Source organism: Rattus rattus, chromosome 3, assembly GCF_011064425.1.
Source record: "Rattus rattus isolate New Zealand chromosome 3, Rrattus_CSIRO_v1, whole genome shotgun sequence".
Lineage (NCBI taxonomy): Eukaryota > Metazoa > Chordata > Mammalia > Rodentia > Muridae > Rattus > Rattus rattus.
This window is the reverse complement of record NC_046156.1, coordinates 44,553,348-44,569,675: the sequence shown is the minus strand read 5'-3', so window position 1 is coordinate 44,569,675 and position 16,328 is coordinate 44,553,348. Positions and strand designations below refer to the sequence as shown.

Below are 16,328 nucleotides of genomic sequence, written 5' to 3'. Positions count from 1 at the left end.
GGAAATTATCTTTCCTGACTAGCTTCCCTTGTCCTCTAGAAAGTAAGAGAAAAGACAATGATTCATTTGAACAAAAGCTAGCTTGGGAAAGTCATGAAACAAAAATCAGATAAAGTTTTGTTTCCTTTTTTTCAATGTCTCTGTTCATTTTGCCTATGTTTTCTTGACACCAGAGGCCATAAAATTATAACTGGGAAAGCAGCCAGTTTCATAAATTCCTGTAGATTTAATTCTGCTGACTTTATTTGACAAGGTAAAACAATGACCAACTTAAAGGAAGTTTCTCTTGGGAAGTACTCAATATTAAGAGATCCTCAAGTGTTGCTTACTTCCCAAGGATGCCCACCTGACAATAACAGCATGGTGATGACTACCACATGGCCATAGTGGGGACTTGCTATATATCTATGCATCCATCCATCCATCCATCCATCCATCCATCTGCCCGCCTGCCCACCTGCCTGCCTGCCCGCCCGCCTGCCCATCCATCCATCTGTCTGTCTGTCTGTCTATCTATTTGTTGGTTAAATGGGCCATGACCACAGACACCACTTTGTCCTCATCAGAATATAACAGTCTCTTTACCCTGAATCAATTTAATGTCCACTTAGCAGAAAAAAATATGCCAGACTTTAGACAGCCCTTTCTGGAAAGTAAGCGCATTATCTGCAGTATACAATGATTCTGACATGTGACCTGTAAGGGGAACCAGACTTAATCCTGTCTACCTTAGCATAAGTCAAAGGCAGAATCTTTGTTTCTGTGTCTGATTTTAATTAATACACATACACATTAAAGGGCAAGTGGGGGCATGATTACTTATAAATACTAAGTAAATTCAATTACTATTTAGTTGTGGATTTTGTTTATTTCATTTTGATCTTTTACAATGTTCACTGTTCACTCTCTACCACATGGCTCCTAGATACATACCTGACTTTAGTAAATGACAACAGAAACATAATTTCAATGAACACATGCTTCCCTGCCTCTCCCTCCCTCCAGTTTTCTAAAAAGACATGCCTGGCGTTGCCCTTTGGTTTATCATGTTTTCCAAATCAACTCCCATTCAAACTGTGATTTGTCACTTTCTGAATGCCTCATGATCACCAGTGACTTCTTTGCAGTACATACCTCAGCTATTGCTTTGAAAGTGTCTTGTTAGCCATCAGGATGGGATTCTCCACAAGTCAGTACACAGCCTTCTGAGGAACTGTTTTACTTGGTTCAGTGATGTCTTGTAAAAAAAAAAAAAAAAAAAACAAAACAAAAAAAAAAAAAACAGATTCTTCCTCTTAGGATAATTTAGACCAAGAATGAACCCAAATTTAAATTCTTTACTTCTTTCTGTTTGTCCTCCATCTGTTCCAAACAAGGGTCTTTGTACTATATAGCACAGAAAATATGGCACAGGAAGATAATTAAAAATCTCACATTTTAATTTATTTTTAACATTTTATAGGTTATAAACTGTTTATAGGGAAGTCTTTAGTGACCCAGAAAAGCACTCAAAACTGCAAGTAGGTGTTACCAAGCCATATCCACATGTTGCTTTCAAAAATTATGCTTGATATTTCTTTTCTAGGTTACTCTGACCTTCATGACTGCTTACACAACACAACACACACACACACACACACACACACACACACACACACACTTGTAGGCCAGCAGGATGGAGGAGTACAGAATACAATGCTGAAGTGAAAAACACTTAGCTCGACTTGAAAAACAAAGCAAATGGATTAATGGGAATTTCAAGACAGGGTCAGGTTGTTTATGTGACTTTCTTAAAAATAATTCACACACTAAACACACAGTAGAAAACAGATTTAATATAGTTTTAAAGCTCTTAAGCCATGTTATTAACTCAGCTGTAAGATTAGGCCAAAGCTCAATTTCTAAAGGTAAGAAGTATTTTCAGAAAGCTACTCCCTAAGATGCTTCTCCCAGAGCATCTCCGATGGGTCCCTTAAATGCTTATTTGCAGACTTCTGTTGAGGATGTCCTTCTTGGTGTATGCCACTCAGGAAGCTAATCCATCCCCAGACCTTCACTATCATCACGGCACTTACAAATGCCCAAAGTCCTTCTCCCAGGGGCATCTGCTCCCTTCATGTACAAACTTTCTCACCAGATACTATGTCAAATCATGCACAGTTGAAAACTACCTTCACTGGCGTCTAGACAGTTTTCTTCTTCCTCTTCCCTATCTCTGTATCTCAGTAACTGGCACTAAACTCTGCCTATAGTTGAGCAGTCCATACATTTGCACATTACACCATAACATTATTAAGTTGTTTGGGCCTCCTATCTTCCCATCTAACCCAAAATTGGTTTCTATCCACTTTACCCTTAATATCAGACACCCAAGAATACCGTTTCCTCTGTCTCTATCTCTGCTTTACATCCCTCAGCCAAATAGAGCAACAACTCTCAGAGAATATTCCTCCCTACTCTTCTCCCTCTGCAGTCCATTGTCCATAAAGTAGATAGAATTTTCTTTTAAAATTGCAGTTCACGGATCTTTTTATTCCCTAATGTTCCCTTTTAAAACTCTTCTGCAGTTTTAGATTATATCTATAAAAACTTACAAACGTTCACATTGATTTTACAACTTTAATTTGATCAGTCTTAGATTCCTAGCAGGAACATATGCAATAGTTAATATTCTAAAGTATCTGACTGTGTACTGAGTGTTATTTTAAATATGTAACTTGTGTTGCTTATTTAATCTTTTTAACTCCATGGTGAAAGCTCTTTGATTATCTCTGTTACCCAAGGCACAATAGGAGGTTAGGAAATTCTTCAAGGTCAATAAACCGTAAGGATACCATATAGATCCAAACCCAGGTAGTTCTCTAGACTACAATCACTGACACAACATTTTAAAATACTGCCTTAAAAAAATAAATAAATAAATAAAAAATAAAATACTGCCTTTTCCCAGATAGTCTCCTCATATGCTAATTAAGCTAAAACTGTAAGTAAACACCCCTTCGATTCATAAGCCAATGGATGATTCCTTGTCAATTACATCCCAAATTACATATCAAATTGGAAGTGTAGGAGTTAGAAGTCTTCTCAGCCTTGGATTTTAAAATTTGAATGCATGTGCTTATTTCAGATTAAACTGAATCAGACTTAAAACACATGAACCAGACTTAAAACACATGAAAATTCAGCTGCACTTTATTTCAAATGTGCCTCATAGATTAACAGTACAAAATTAGCTTACAGAAAGAAACATGTCTCCAGATGACAAATGATGGTGGACTGAGGTCAGACAAGGGAAGACAGAGCATTGCATATCGTGAGTCATGGAAAGATGGGAAACACTGAGTGGATGCTGAACATGCAGGTTTAAGAGAAAATAAAGCAGAGTGGAACCAGAAGGCAACGGATAAATTATGTCTGTGCTTAGATCCTCTTTGGTCAAAGAATTGATTTGAAATATGTTTGAAGCCTTGTTCATAAATATTCATTTACACATATTGAAGATGATTCAAATATAACCAAAATGTCTAAGAAAACTGACAGTAATAAAAAAATTCAAAATTCATTTAGCTTCCTTATGTAACAGCAAATGATATTTTTCTCAGACAATTTATTAAATTGATAAGAGCAGATTCTACGCTTGTGCTTAGCTAAAGGCGAAGAAGTGATCAGACAATATAATTCCCAAATAAAGACGTGTACAGCAGTGTATGTATGTACGTAGTGAGAACTCACAAGAAATGTAAGTATTTAAAACATGTGCAAAACCACACTGTGATAACTCATTAGAAGTATAACTATTCAGCTTATCTTCTTTACGATTTTCAAATTTTAATTAAAATATAATTGTAGCATTTCTCCCTTTCCCTTTTTTCCTTCCAAACCTTCTCATGTCCATTCCTCCTACCTCTTATGTTACCCCTGCTTGCTTCCTCTCAAATTCACAGCTTATTTTTCTTTGGTTATGCATATATATGCATGTGTATTCACAATTCATAAATATATAAATACAACCAGCTAAGTCTATTTAGTGTTGCTTGTTGTAGATGATTTCAGGACAAACCATTAGATATTGCATCTCTAATTAAGACACTCATCCTGCAGAAGACTAATTATGCCTCTCTCAGAAGCTATTAGTTGTCTAGCTGTTTGTTAGAGCCCATAAGATTTCTCTTTCCATATCTATTGGTGTTTGCGTTTTTCCAGTCTTGCTTAGGCAGCCATGTTGATGATGTTAGCGCGAATGTAGCTCTCTTATTCTTTCTAGGAAACACAATCTCACAGCAGACTTCCTGGTCCTCTCGCTCTTACAGTCTTCCCATGCCTTTCTCATGATTTTCCCTAAGCACTAGGTGCAGGGAGTTTGTTATAAATGTCTCCACTGGGAGTGGGCACCCCACAACCAGCGGTTCTCTACATTTTAATCAGGTTTGTTTTTCTGCAATGGTCTCTTTATGCCACCAATAGACGCTTCCTTGATGAGATCTGAAAGCTACACATAATCTGTGAATAAATGAAGAAGTACTTTGGAAGCAGTTAGTAATTAAGCTGGTCTTAGTAAAGCAGCAGTAGCAAGTTCTACAGTAAAATCTACAGCCTCACTACCCCTGGGTATTGGCTGGGTTTCTGCTACCACACATGTTTTCTCTCTATTGAGAAGGCCTTGCATTGATTTAAAGACCTTCTAGCTACCAGCAAGATAGCACGTTTGGGAATATGTTACCTTGCTAATTACTGTTGTTATCATATGTATCATGTAGATAGGACAATTGATTGCTTTTCATTGGCAGTTTGCATAGCACTTCTGATACTATGAAAACTGGTCCCCAGGGAAGAGGCTTCCAGGTCATATCTAGCTGAAATATTTCTAATCCTGTGTTCAAACTGCGTGATGTCTCCAGCAATAGAAACCTACCATCAATCTGGAAGGTGAAAGCAAACAATACCCTGTACTTTTTGGGGAGACTCCTAGACTCCCCTGACAAACAACAGCTCAAAATGTGAATTCTCGTGCCTGATGCTGTGTTTTCGTGAGATATGGCAGAACTTTATTTGAGCCGTATGTGTATGGATGTACATACATTTATGTGTAGTACATGTAAATTTAGGTAATATAAAATGATGCACTTCCTTAAGGCTTTTGAAGCAATCTTAGTATATTTTGCCCCTCCCTCTCCTCCAGTATATTCTCTATCTCCATCTGTGTCCCCCTCCTCCTTTTGTATGTTCTCCCTCCCCATTTTTCATCTCTTAAAAAATGATTAAATTGCTTGCTATAGAAAATATATGGCTAAATGTTACAATTGACAGTATTCTTATTTTATAAGTGTACAGAGGTAGAGTGAGAGAACTTGTTAAGTCAACTGTAAAATGGAGCTGGAAGTTTAAAGCATTCAATTTCAGTCGAAGCCTTGCAGGACTCAAAATATTAAAATGCAGGCTATTCACTGGTTTCCTTTCTTCAGTCTGTGACCCTTTCTCTTTCTATCCACTCCCAGGCTGTGCATGGCACATAAAACCTGAAAATGATTTTTCAACAGGCAGTACATAAATGCATTTTCTAACTTTTCAAATTTAGTGGCTCTAATGTTTTTGCACCTACTTTAACATTTTAAAATCACAATTTAAATATACACATGTGGCAAAAATAGTATGCTTAAAGATTTAAAGGGCTTAGAATGGAAACCAACATTTTCTTTGTGCTTTTCTAGCCAGAGTTTAACAAATTTAACAGTTTAATTTTAGGGCTTTAGATTGGTTAAATTAGCATTTTGAATAGTATGTTTATTTCCTACTTTTAAAAATCAATCATAGACATTATTTAATGAGTTCCTATTCTAGTAACTGAAAATTTAGATAACATCTGCTTGAGCTATTTAAAATATGCATCTCTATTTTGTATGCTTTATGGCAACTCACGGATATTGATTAAAATCAAACTACTTATACTTTTACCACATCGATTTTTTCATCTTTATTTGGAAAAATTTTATAATTTTATTTTGTTGACTTATTTATTTTAAAGCTAAAAGGCAAGTGTTTATTGCTGGCCAGAGGCTGCACTGGGAAGTTTTCTAAATCATGTAATCCTGGCCTCACAGATTCTTTTGTTTGTTTGATTGATTTTATATTGGTTTTTGTTTTTTTTGGGGGGGGTTGTTGGTTTGAATTTTGTTTTCTTGTTTTGTTTTGTTTTCTTGTTTTGTTTTCCTTCGATTACATCCCAATTATAGCATCCCCTCTCCTCCCAGTCCCAGCCTCACTCAACCTTCCTGTCAACCCTCTTCCCCAACTACCCCTGGGTATCAACTACCCAGGCACAAATCCCTGCAGGATTAGTCACATCCTCTACCTCTGAAACCAGACAAGGCAGCACAGTTAGGGGAACAGGATCCACAGGCAGGCAGCGGGGACAGTCCTTGCTCCAGTTCTTGGAGGAACCACATGAAGACAAAGAAGCACTTCTGCTACATATGTACAGATGCCTATGTTCAGCCATACATACAGAAGCACATCTGCTAATATGTACAGATGCCTATGTTCAGCCATACATACAGAAGCCTAGGTATGCCTTTTGGTTAGTGGTTCAGTATTTGGGAGCCCCCAGGGGTCCATGTTAGTTGACCCTATTGGTCTTCTTGTGGAGGCCATATCCTCTCCAGGTCCCTCAATCCTTAGCCCAACTCTTCCATCGGACTTCCTACGCTCTGTCCAATGTTCCCTATGAGTCTCTGCATCTGTTTCCATCAGCTGCTGGGTGGACCCTCTCAGAGGGTCATTATGTTTGCCTCTTGTCTGCAGGCATAACAAAGTACCATTCATTAATAATAGTGTCAGAGATCGGTTCTTAACATTGGATGCGTTTCAAGTTGAGCCAGCTATTAGGTGGCCAATCCCTCAGTCTCTGCTCCTAAAAGAAGTCCCTGTACTTCTTCTAGGCAGGACAAATTTTGGGTAGAAAGTTTTGTGTGAGGTTGGTGTCCTTATCCCCCCACTGGGAGGGAATCCTGCTCGACTTCAGGAAGTGGCCATTTTAGGCTCCGCATTCCCAACTGCTAGGAATCTCAGCTAGAGTCACCTCATGCACTGCCTGGGGCCTCCCCAATCCCAGGTCTCTGGCAAGTCCTAGAGATGCCTGTACCTCTTTTCTTTTTAATTGGTTATTTTATTTATTTACATTTCAAATGTTATCCCACTTCCTCTTTTCCTCTCCTCAAACTCCCTATCCAACTCCCCTGGACCTGCTATGATGAGGGTGCTACCCCACCTACATGCCCATTCCTGTTTGTCACCCTAACATTCCCCTATGCTAAGGCCTCAAACCTTCACAGGACCAAGGGCCTCCCCTCCCACTGAAGTTTGATAAGGCCATCCTCTGCTAAATATGCAGATGGAGCCATGGGTCCCTCAGTACTCTTTGGTTTAGTCCTTGGGAGCTCTCAGGGGGGTGTCGGTGTCTGGGTGGTTGATACTTTTGTTCTTCCTGTGGGGGTGGCAAACTCCTTCAGCTCCTTCAGTCCTTCCTTTAACTCCTCCATTGGTGTCCCCATGCTCAGTCTGATAGTTGGCTGCAAGCATCTGCATCTGTATTGGTCAGGCTCTGGCAGAACCTCTCAGGAGACAACTATATCAGGCTTCTGTAAGCCAGCACTTCTTGGCATCAGCCTTAGTGTCTGGGTTTGGTGTCTGTAAAAGGGATGGTTCTCCAGGTGGGGCAGTGTCTGGATGGCCTTTCCTCAGTCCGTGCTCCACTCTTCGCCAGCTGCTGATTCTAATTCACTCTGTAGACCCTCACTCCTGAGCTCTTCTCTACCTGATCCCTAACCATAATCCCCTCCCCACCCCTCACCCTGATCCTTCCCTTCACCCATGTCCAATGAATTTTTTATTTCCCCTTCTGAGTGAGAGTCAAGTGTCCTCCACTGGCCCTGCTGCTATTTAGTTTCATAGGATCTGTGGATGGTGTGTAGGCATCCTGTACTTCATGGCTAATATCCATTTCCTAAGAGAGTACACATCATGCATGTCCTTTTGGGCATAGGTAATTTTGTCTTTTCTATAATTAGGGAGTAGTTAGAGAACCAGTCAAGTAATTTGATTATGAGCTGATGACTTTTTAATTTAATGCAAATGGTTATATTATGATCATGTTATATTGTTCCCTGGAAACTGTGATGTATAATTTCTTCCTTTCTAAATCTAGAGCCATAATATCTGTACCATTAAATGGAAATATATATATATATATATATATATATATATAACAGTAAGCCAGTTGGAATGGTACATACTTTTAATCCTAGAGACATGGGGATCTCAGGACAAGGTCAGCCTGATCTACACAGCGAATTTCAAGCCAGATTGAGCCATGTAGTTAGAGACAGTCTCAAAGAATTAAAAATGAACTGATATATATATGTATATATATATATCATACCCATATACCCATATCTATAAAATATTTATCATTTTCATGTTGGCTGCATTAATTTATATTTCCACAAAGCTTTTGGGAAACCTTCCTCTTAAAGCTGTTCTCAAAGTCTCCTGCACAGTTCTCCTTATAGAGGAAGTCATTGCTTTACTGGTCTCATGTCTGCCTCTGTTCAGTTACTAACTTGTTCACTGGTTTATATCCTCAAGTAGTTTCTTAAGAAAATTACACAACAAAAATGCTTCTGGAATAGTTGCACATCAGAAAAGATCCTATGTTGTCTGTCTTTGTATTTTTCTTCTTCAATACAAAGGCATAGACCCTTTTTTGCATTCCATTATCCAGCATGGTGATAAAAAGCTGAATTCCAGTCTAATTCTTACTTGCTTATGTGAAAGCAGTTTAAATATCTTGAAAACTTCAATCACTTTGATTTTAGCCAACCTATATTTCACAGTCATTCTGTTACAGGTACTTCTCTACATAATGTGGATGATTTCTTCTAGTCTTATTCTGTCTCTTCTTATTCTAGAGATGTTATTTAAACATTGGAACCAATATTATCTGTTTCATCCTCCCACCCCTTTTCAGTTTTCTGTCTGTTTTTGTAAAGATGCAATCATAGTTTTCATTTCCAAATGAATCTTTCACTGTCCAAATTCACAACTTCAAGTGTCTAAAGGGAAAAGGGCCTCATCTACTTTCTGGATTCTTTTTCATCAGAATTGTTTTTAACCATAGTTTTAAAGCCATCTGTGGTATCCTCTAATTTTGCAATTGTGAACAAGAAACTACTTAGCCCCTTTGAGTATTTACATTGAACTTGGGACTTCTGACTATGAGTGACAGGCAGGGAGACCACGTCATGAAGCAGGAGGAGCCTGTGCTGATCCTCCAAAATATACATTCTCCACTTTAAATCTTTTAGGGTAACTAACACATAGTTTTGCAGGTGTGTTGACCTGTTTCTAGAGACCTATGTCTAGGGAAGAAATGAGACCAAGTAGCCTTAGCGTGCATTAAGTTCTGCCCATGTGCCTAGTTACTGGAATACTCCAGTGTGCTCTCTCTATACAACTTCGCTTCTTCAGTCATCATCAGTGCTTTTGTACAAGCCAGCACATCTTAGTTTAAATCTTTTGTGAACCCTCTCCATTTTCTGTGACTTTGGAAAATTTATTCAACCTTCTCTACAAGTGGATCTTTTTATTCTTTTCCTTGTCTTTAGAATTTAAAACATATTTTATTGCTTTATTTCTCCACTGTAATGTTATTGAAATCAGAAAAAATAGAGGAGATAAAGGCAGTTATCAGTCAGTCCATCATTTCCATCAAGAATAATTTTCATCTTTCACAAAAAATAAACATATATGTTGTTCTGTGGTTTAATTGGAGATAGGGATGTCTTTTCACTTCACTCTATGTACAATGGACATTTCTATGGTGTTGTCCTCTGTTTACTTAGAAATATTTATGTGGGTCATCATCACTTTTATATGTCTTATGTTTATATCATCTATTCAACTAAATCCACTCAAAATATATTAACGTATCTCTAATCCATATTGATTCTACTTTGCTCATATGTTTTCACATGTTTATCATAGCCTGAATTGCCTTATTCCAAATAGGTGTAACCACAAGCTATAGGTAATAGATAGATAGATAGATGGATGGATAGATGGATAGATGGATGGAAGGATGGATGGATGCATAAATAATAGATAATAGAATGGAGTCTAATGAACTACTACCCCACTCTTGATAAACTGGGTCTCAAGAATCTGTAAAACAATACAAAGAAATTGTGAAGTATGCAAAGATGTCACCAAATCTTATTCCTTTCAAATAAAATAAAAAATGATTTCAATTCAGGTATCATGAAATATTTTGTATTACAGAATGTGTAGTTACTGTTTCAATAACAGGGAAAAATATGTTCCCATTCATCATCTTCCTAACTATGCATCTTGGTGTTCTGCCAATTACAAATTATTCTTATGAGGAGCATATAGGGAGAAATAGGAGCCGAAATAAGCTGCAGTCTAGGGTGCTTTTGTTCATGCTTTGCCTTGAACACTTCTTCTTCAAACATACAGCAGCCAGCAGCAATGACCTAGACACTTATCAATTTTTACACTAGGCAGAGGAAGATAGAAAAATATGAAATAAGACCCAGAGAAAATCGAAAAAATAAAATAAATGGACAGAAATGTTTTTCATTATTTGGATCAAAGGTAAACATTTGTAGCAAAATTGCTTTTAAATATACATAAGATAAATTACTTTTGCATTCTGCTTTCTAAAAATCCACAGATGTTGCTTGCCCTTTGGTTTTGGTTCTGGCATTTATGAAATTTTAGCTATTCTTAAGACTTATTTACAGCAATAGTGACTACATATATGTTTAAATATTATTATATGTATATAGTATACATACATACTTTCTAATTAAAATAATGCTGTTTATTACACATTGGATTCAGAAACTGTCATTATGTGTTCTTTTGGAGTCTTTTGTACCTGAGATTTAAGGTTTTATTCTTTACATGACCATGACTGTTTGATCATGCCTTTTTATCTGTATAATGGGAACCTCATAACTCTATACCTTTCAGGGAATTTTTAGTACTATGTTATATAAGGATATATTGCAATGGACATGTTTAAACTAAAACTAAAACTAAAAATCAGGCTTCAGAGTTCTGTCTAGCTTGTATACTTTCCATGACTATAAAATATAAGAAAAGCAGAAAGATATGGGTAGCTGACAATCAAAATACAGGACGCTTAACAGTAGGAGAGGCCGTATCTCTCTCTCTCCTTTACCTGTTCCTGGGATGGTTTTCTTGGATTGACTTGTCCAGCCTAGATATGAAAACATTTGCTTTGTCTTATTGTATTTTGTTTTGTTGTGTTAGGTTGTTGTCTCTTGGAGACCTGCTATTTTCTTAATGGAAACAGAGAGAGAGACAGAGACAGAGTATCTGGGGGAGAGGGAGGTGGAAGGAACTGGGAGGAGTAGAGGAAGAGGAAACTGTTCTTGGTTTGTATTATATAAGAGAAGAATCTGTTGTCAGTAAAAAAAAATTTAATTTTTACTATACTTTACACTTAGAGCATTGAAATTACAAGTCATATCCCCTTTAGGGATAAAATACATTAAAATCAACATAGTGCTCATTCATTCAGATAATGTGACATTGATTTCATGGATTTACTTTTCTTTATATCCCTCCCTTTGCTTTTGTCTGAGTTTGTGTATTGGACTCATTGGCTGTGTTCAACCAACATGTTTGTGCTCCTCTAATTTCAGCGTGTGGCAAACTGATGAAAATCACAGGCCCCATTACAGTCAAGACATCTGGAACTCGATTTGGTGCTTGGATGACTGATCCTTTAGCATCTGAAAAGAATAACAGAGTATGTTGCTTTTACCAATACTTTTGCTTATAATTAGGTTTCAATTCTACTGTTTTCCCCCAAGCTCTTTCTTTTTTCCTGATATAGGTTCTGATGTTAATATTTTTTGATATTTTCTAGCTAAAACTGCTAATATATATAAGGTGTGGAACAAACCTATTTTAGTGATATGTTCCTCTTAAAACTCTTCAGTGTAGTCTTGTCTGATTGTCACCAAATTTGTCCTGTTTTATGCTTGAAATGTAAATCACAAGAATATAAAATTCCCTGAATATTCCACAAGAAATATGATCTTTAATAAAATATGATCTTTTAATAAAAGCTCTGAGTAATGAAACAGTTCATTATGTAAATCAATATATTGCTAGAGACAATTGTAAAAGAAGCACACTTAAAATAAGGAAATTTTTAGGTTGACAATTCCTGTATTATGTAATTAAATATAGCAGGGAACTGATTATATTTCTACTTATTAATGAATTTATTATGAATTAAAATTCTTAATAGTCCTACCCAAATTAGATTTGCTATTAAATTAAAGCCTACAACATAATTAAGTGAGTAACTGTTAGTAGCAGTCCGTGGCAACTAGAAAGTAGACGTAAGTTGGGCATGTAAAATAAAAGACATTTTTTGTAGAGTAAAGTACAGGATAAAGATAAAAACTACAGTTGTCATAGATCACATGGCTACATCAGAAGATGTTCCTTGTAATATGTGCTGGGTTTACCCAGCAATAGGCATGAACTAGACAGAAAATAAAGAAAAAGTAAATAAAATAAAAATAAAATATATCCCTTAGAAATGATATTTGTTTATAAATGAAATATCCAAAATTACTACCTAATTTTATTTGTGCACGTGTGTTTGCTCACATACATATGGAGGTGAGAGGACTCTGTGATTCTTGATTTCCCTCTTTCAGGTCCTAAAGATGCAGCTCATCTTGTCATTCTTGGCAGCAAGCATCCTTATCGTTTGGGCAATTTCACAGGTTCTCCTTACAAATACCCTTACAAAAGCCCATATGCTATGATATTTCAATGGGTTAGCAATTAGAACATTTGACATCCAAAACTTGAAACTTTGACTGTAACTGTCTTTGGTTTGAAATGTTTGTAAATGTCCAGAATTTAACCATTCCACTTGTTTCTCTTTCTCTCTCTTCTCCTTTATTTTCAGGTCTGGTACATGGACAGTTACACTAACAATAAAATAGTTCGTGAATACAAGTCCATTGCAGACTTTGTTAGCGGAGCTGAATCAAGGACATACAACCTCCCTTTCAAGTGGGCAGGAACTAACCACGTTGTCTACAATGGCTCCCTCTACTTTAACAAGTATCAAAGTAATATCATCATCAAGTACAGCTTTGATTTAGGGAGAGTGCTAGCCCAAAGAAGCCTGGAGTATGCTGGTTTTCACAATGTGTACCCCTACACGTGGGGGGGATTCTCCGACATTGACCTAATGGCTGATGAAATTGGGCTGTGGGCTGTATATGCAACTAACCAGAATGCAGGCAATATTGTCATCAGCCAGCTTAATCAAGATACCTTGGAAGTGATGAAGAGCTGGAGCACTGGCTATCCCAAGAGAAGTGCAGGGGAATCCTTCATGATCTGTGGGACTCTGTATGTCACTAATTCCCACTTAACAGGAGCCAAAGTGTATTATTCCTATTCCACAAAAACCTCCACATATGAGTACACAGACATCCCCTTCCATAACCAATACTTTCACATATCTATGCTTGACTACAATGCAAGAGATAGAGCTCTTTATGCCTGGAACAATGGCCACCAGGTTCTATTCAATGTTACCCTGTTCCACATCATTAAGACTGAAGATGACACATAGACAAATGTCATTTCTTTTCATCTATCTATACTGTCACTTATGATAAACTCTATAGGCCCCTGTCTGTGTTTAATTTTTTTCTCCTTGACTGGCTTGTCATCATTTCTCCAATGCAAAGAATTTTATTGTATGTTTGGAGTTTCAAAAAGTGTTTGTCTAAGTTAGCGTATTGGAAACAAATCTTAAATCCAAAATCTGCAGGGCCTATCATGCCCTTGTCATGCAAAGCACTAAAAAGAGTTTAAGTGGCTAGAGTCATAGTTTTGCAAAAGATTAATGATCTGCCTTGTATTAGAATCAGATTAATGGTGGCTTAAATGCATGAATGTCTTCTCTTTTTAACTGTCTTCTTTTTACTGTCTTTTGCTCTACATCAAGAAATATTTTCATAGAAATTAAGGTAAAAGAAAAGCACTTTCCCAACATTTATTTCTACAAGAAGATTTAGAGATTTTATTTATATGGGAAACACTATCAATCATGTTACTCTTACCACATTCCCTGATGCGGTGCTGTGCAGTCATTTCTAAATCTCTTGCTCACATTTTCCTGGCTATACATATTTCTATCGCTGTAACCACTATCACACAATTGTATTCCTTCACTTCTGTGAAAGTAATATTTTTTATAAAGTGCACTAAAATTTAATCTCAGTAATTACTCAAGTCAATTCTCAAGTCTGATTAAGAAAGACCTTCTTGGCTTGCCCCTTCTCATAAGCACTATAAAATTAAAAAAAAAATCAGACATTCTATATAGAATGTTTGTTTTATCCCCCATTCTACTGCTGGCTCTGAATTTGAACACCAATTCAATGTAGTGATTCCCTGTTTTCTAGAAGTATTCACATAATTGTTTGTAAAATACGTCACTGTGTTATAAAGACTAGATTTGATTCTATTCATTTATCATTATTAGCATTAGTACCATATGTATTAGTATTTTAACATATTTTGCATACAATTTTCAATAGTTTATTTCTTATACAATATGAAGCACATGAAGATTATTAAGAAAAGCAAATTTATGCAATGTTTTCTATTAAAATTATAAACCCTGGAGAGTTATTGGCAAACTTGTATAAAAAATTTATCAAAAGAACTGAGAGTTGTTTATTGTTTCAAATGTATAAATAACCAAATTCAGAAAATGAAATGAGAATTCAATCCCCTGATAACTTGCCTCACTGTGTGTGGAAAATTAAAGTGAAAGTCAAAACTTTGATAACATTTGTGTTACCAGTTCTACAAATACTGAACAAGTCAATGAGTTTAGAAGTAATTTCCCTATGTTAAAAGAATTCCGCTGAGGCAACACATGAAAACTAATAGAGATGTATTTTAAATTTCTAAAAATATTTTCTAAGATGAATAACATATAACGTACAGTGCAATTTTTGTCTCACATGTATACAATACCACAAAATTAAGATAAACAATGATAATGAAGACACAGCACTATATAAAAAGATATTGATACTTAGAATAATTCATTTCAAGTTCTACAAGTGAAGGGTCATTCTCAACTATCATCCTATCAAGGGGGGAAACCTAAGTACTTTAATATTGAAACCCAAGATTGAATGAGTAGGTTTTTTTTCTTTTTAGTTTTTGTTTGTTTGGTTGGTTTGGATTGGTTTTTTTGTCAACAAAAGTTAAGCATGATCTAATGGGAACACTGCATCTTTTTATAATGATGTCTTCTCTTACCAAAAGTTCATGTAAGTTCCAGTCTACAAGTAAGAGTTAGAAAATTTAGGAGAATCACTTGTCATACTACACATATCACAAAAGCAAGCAGTTCATATTTTGTATAGCAATTTGTATAAGGTTAAAAAAAATCATGTCAGTTTTAGAAATGAATCAATTTTTAGGTAGACAGACTCTAATAGGAACACTTTCTGTTTTTAACAACATGCTACGTGGTATCACATACATTCAAAATATGGATGATCATGGCTTTTCGTGAGGTGTGCATCTTGTACAGAGCACTGTTGTTTTGTATGTATGGTTTAATCACCCTATCTATTTATAGCGTATGTGCTGCTAGAGCAAGCTAAGATTTTATTGTCACTAGAAATGGGGTAACATGAGCTTTAAAATATGACTTGCATTAAACACTAACCGTTTATGAGCATTTTCCTAAATAAATTATGTTCAGTTTTGTGCCTGAAATAAATAAGAATTTAATCACTGTTTCCTTTTTAATTTCAAGCAAATAAAGTAATTTTATGAGGAAAATAATGAGTATTTTAAAATTATCCATAGAGTCTAAGCAGTGCAGAAACCTAAACTCAGAAAACCATCATCCTAAATGAACTATGTAACTGATATTTTCTAAATTAATCAGATCATTAAAGTACTTCCATGTCATTCAAATAGTATGTTTGTGGTCAAATTGTGTTGGTGTGTAATTCATATTTATGGAACTTGAATCCCAAGACTTATTATTTGTATCTAAACTTACATCTGTGGGTTCAGAAAGTGGTAATCTTCCAGTTCACTAACATCGTGTAGAAGTAAACGAGAAAGACAAAATGCAGTGTGCGCATAGAAAGTAAGTGATTAGTCATATATTATCATAAATCCACGAGCCCAGATTGCTACCTTCATTG

The 16,328-nt window shown here is 36.1% G+C and overlaps 1 protein-coding gene across 1 annotated transcript in view; it reads left to right on the top strand.

Moving 5' to 3' along the window:
- The window catches only part of Olfm3 (olfactomedin 3), a 40,262-nt gene extending 24,165 nt beyond the window's left edge, over positions 1 to 16,097 (top strand). The window contains exons 5-6 of the mRNA XM_032897444.1: positions 11,748 to 11,854; positions 13,037 to 16,097. Coding sequence (XP_032753335.1) covers positions 11,748 to 11,854; positions 13,037 to 13,714 — 785 coding nt within the window. The 3' untranslated portion in view covers positions 13,715 to 16,097. The remainder of the gene's footprint in view (positions 1 to 11,747; positions 11,855 to 13,036) is intronic.
- Positions 16,098 to 16,328: the final 231 nt, after the last annotated feature.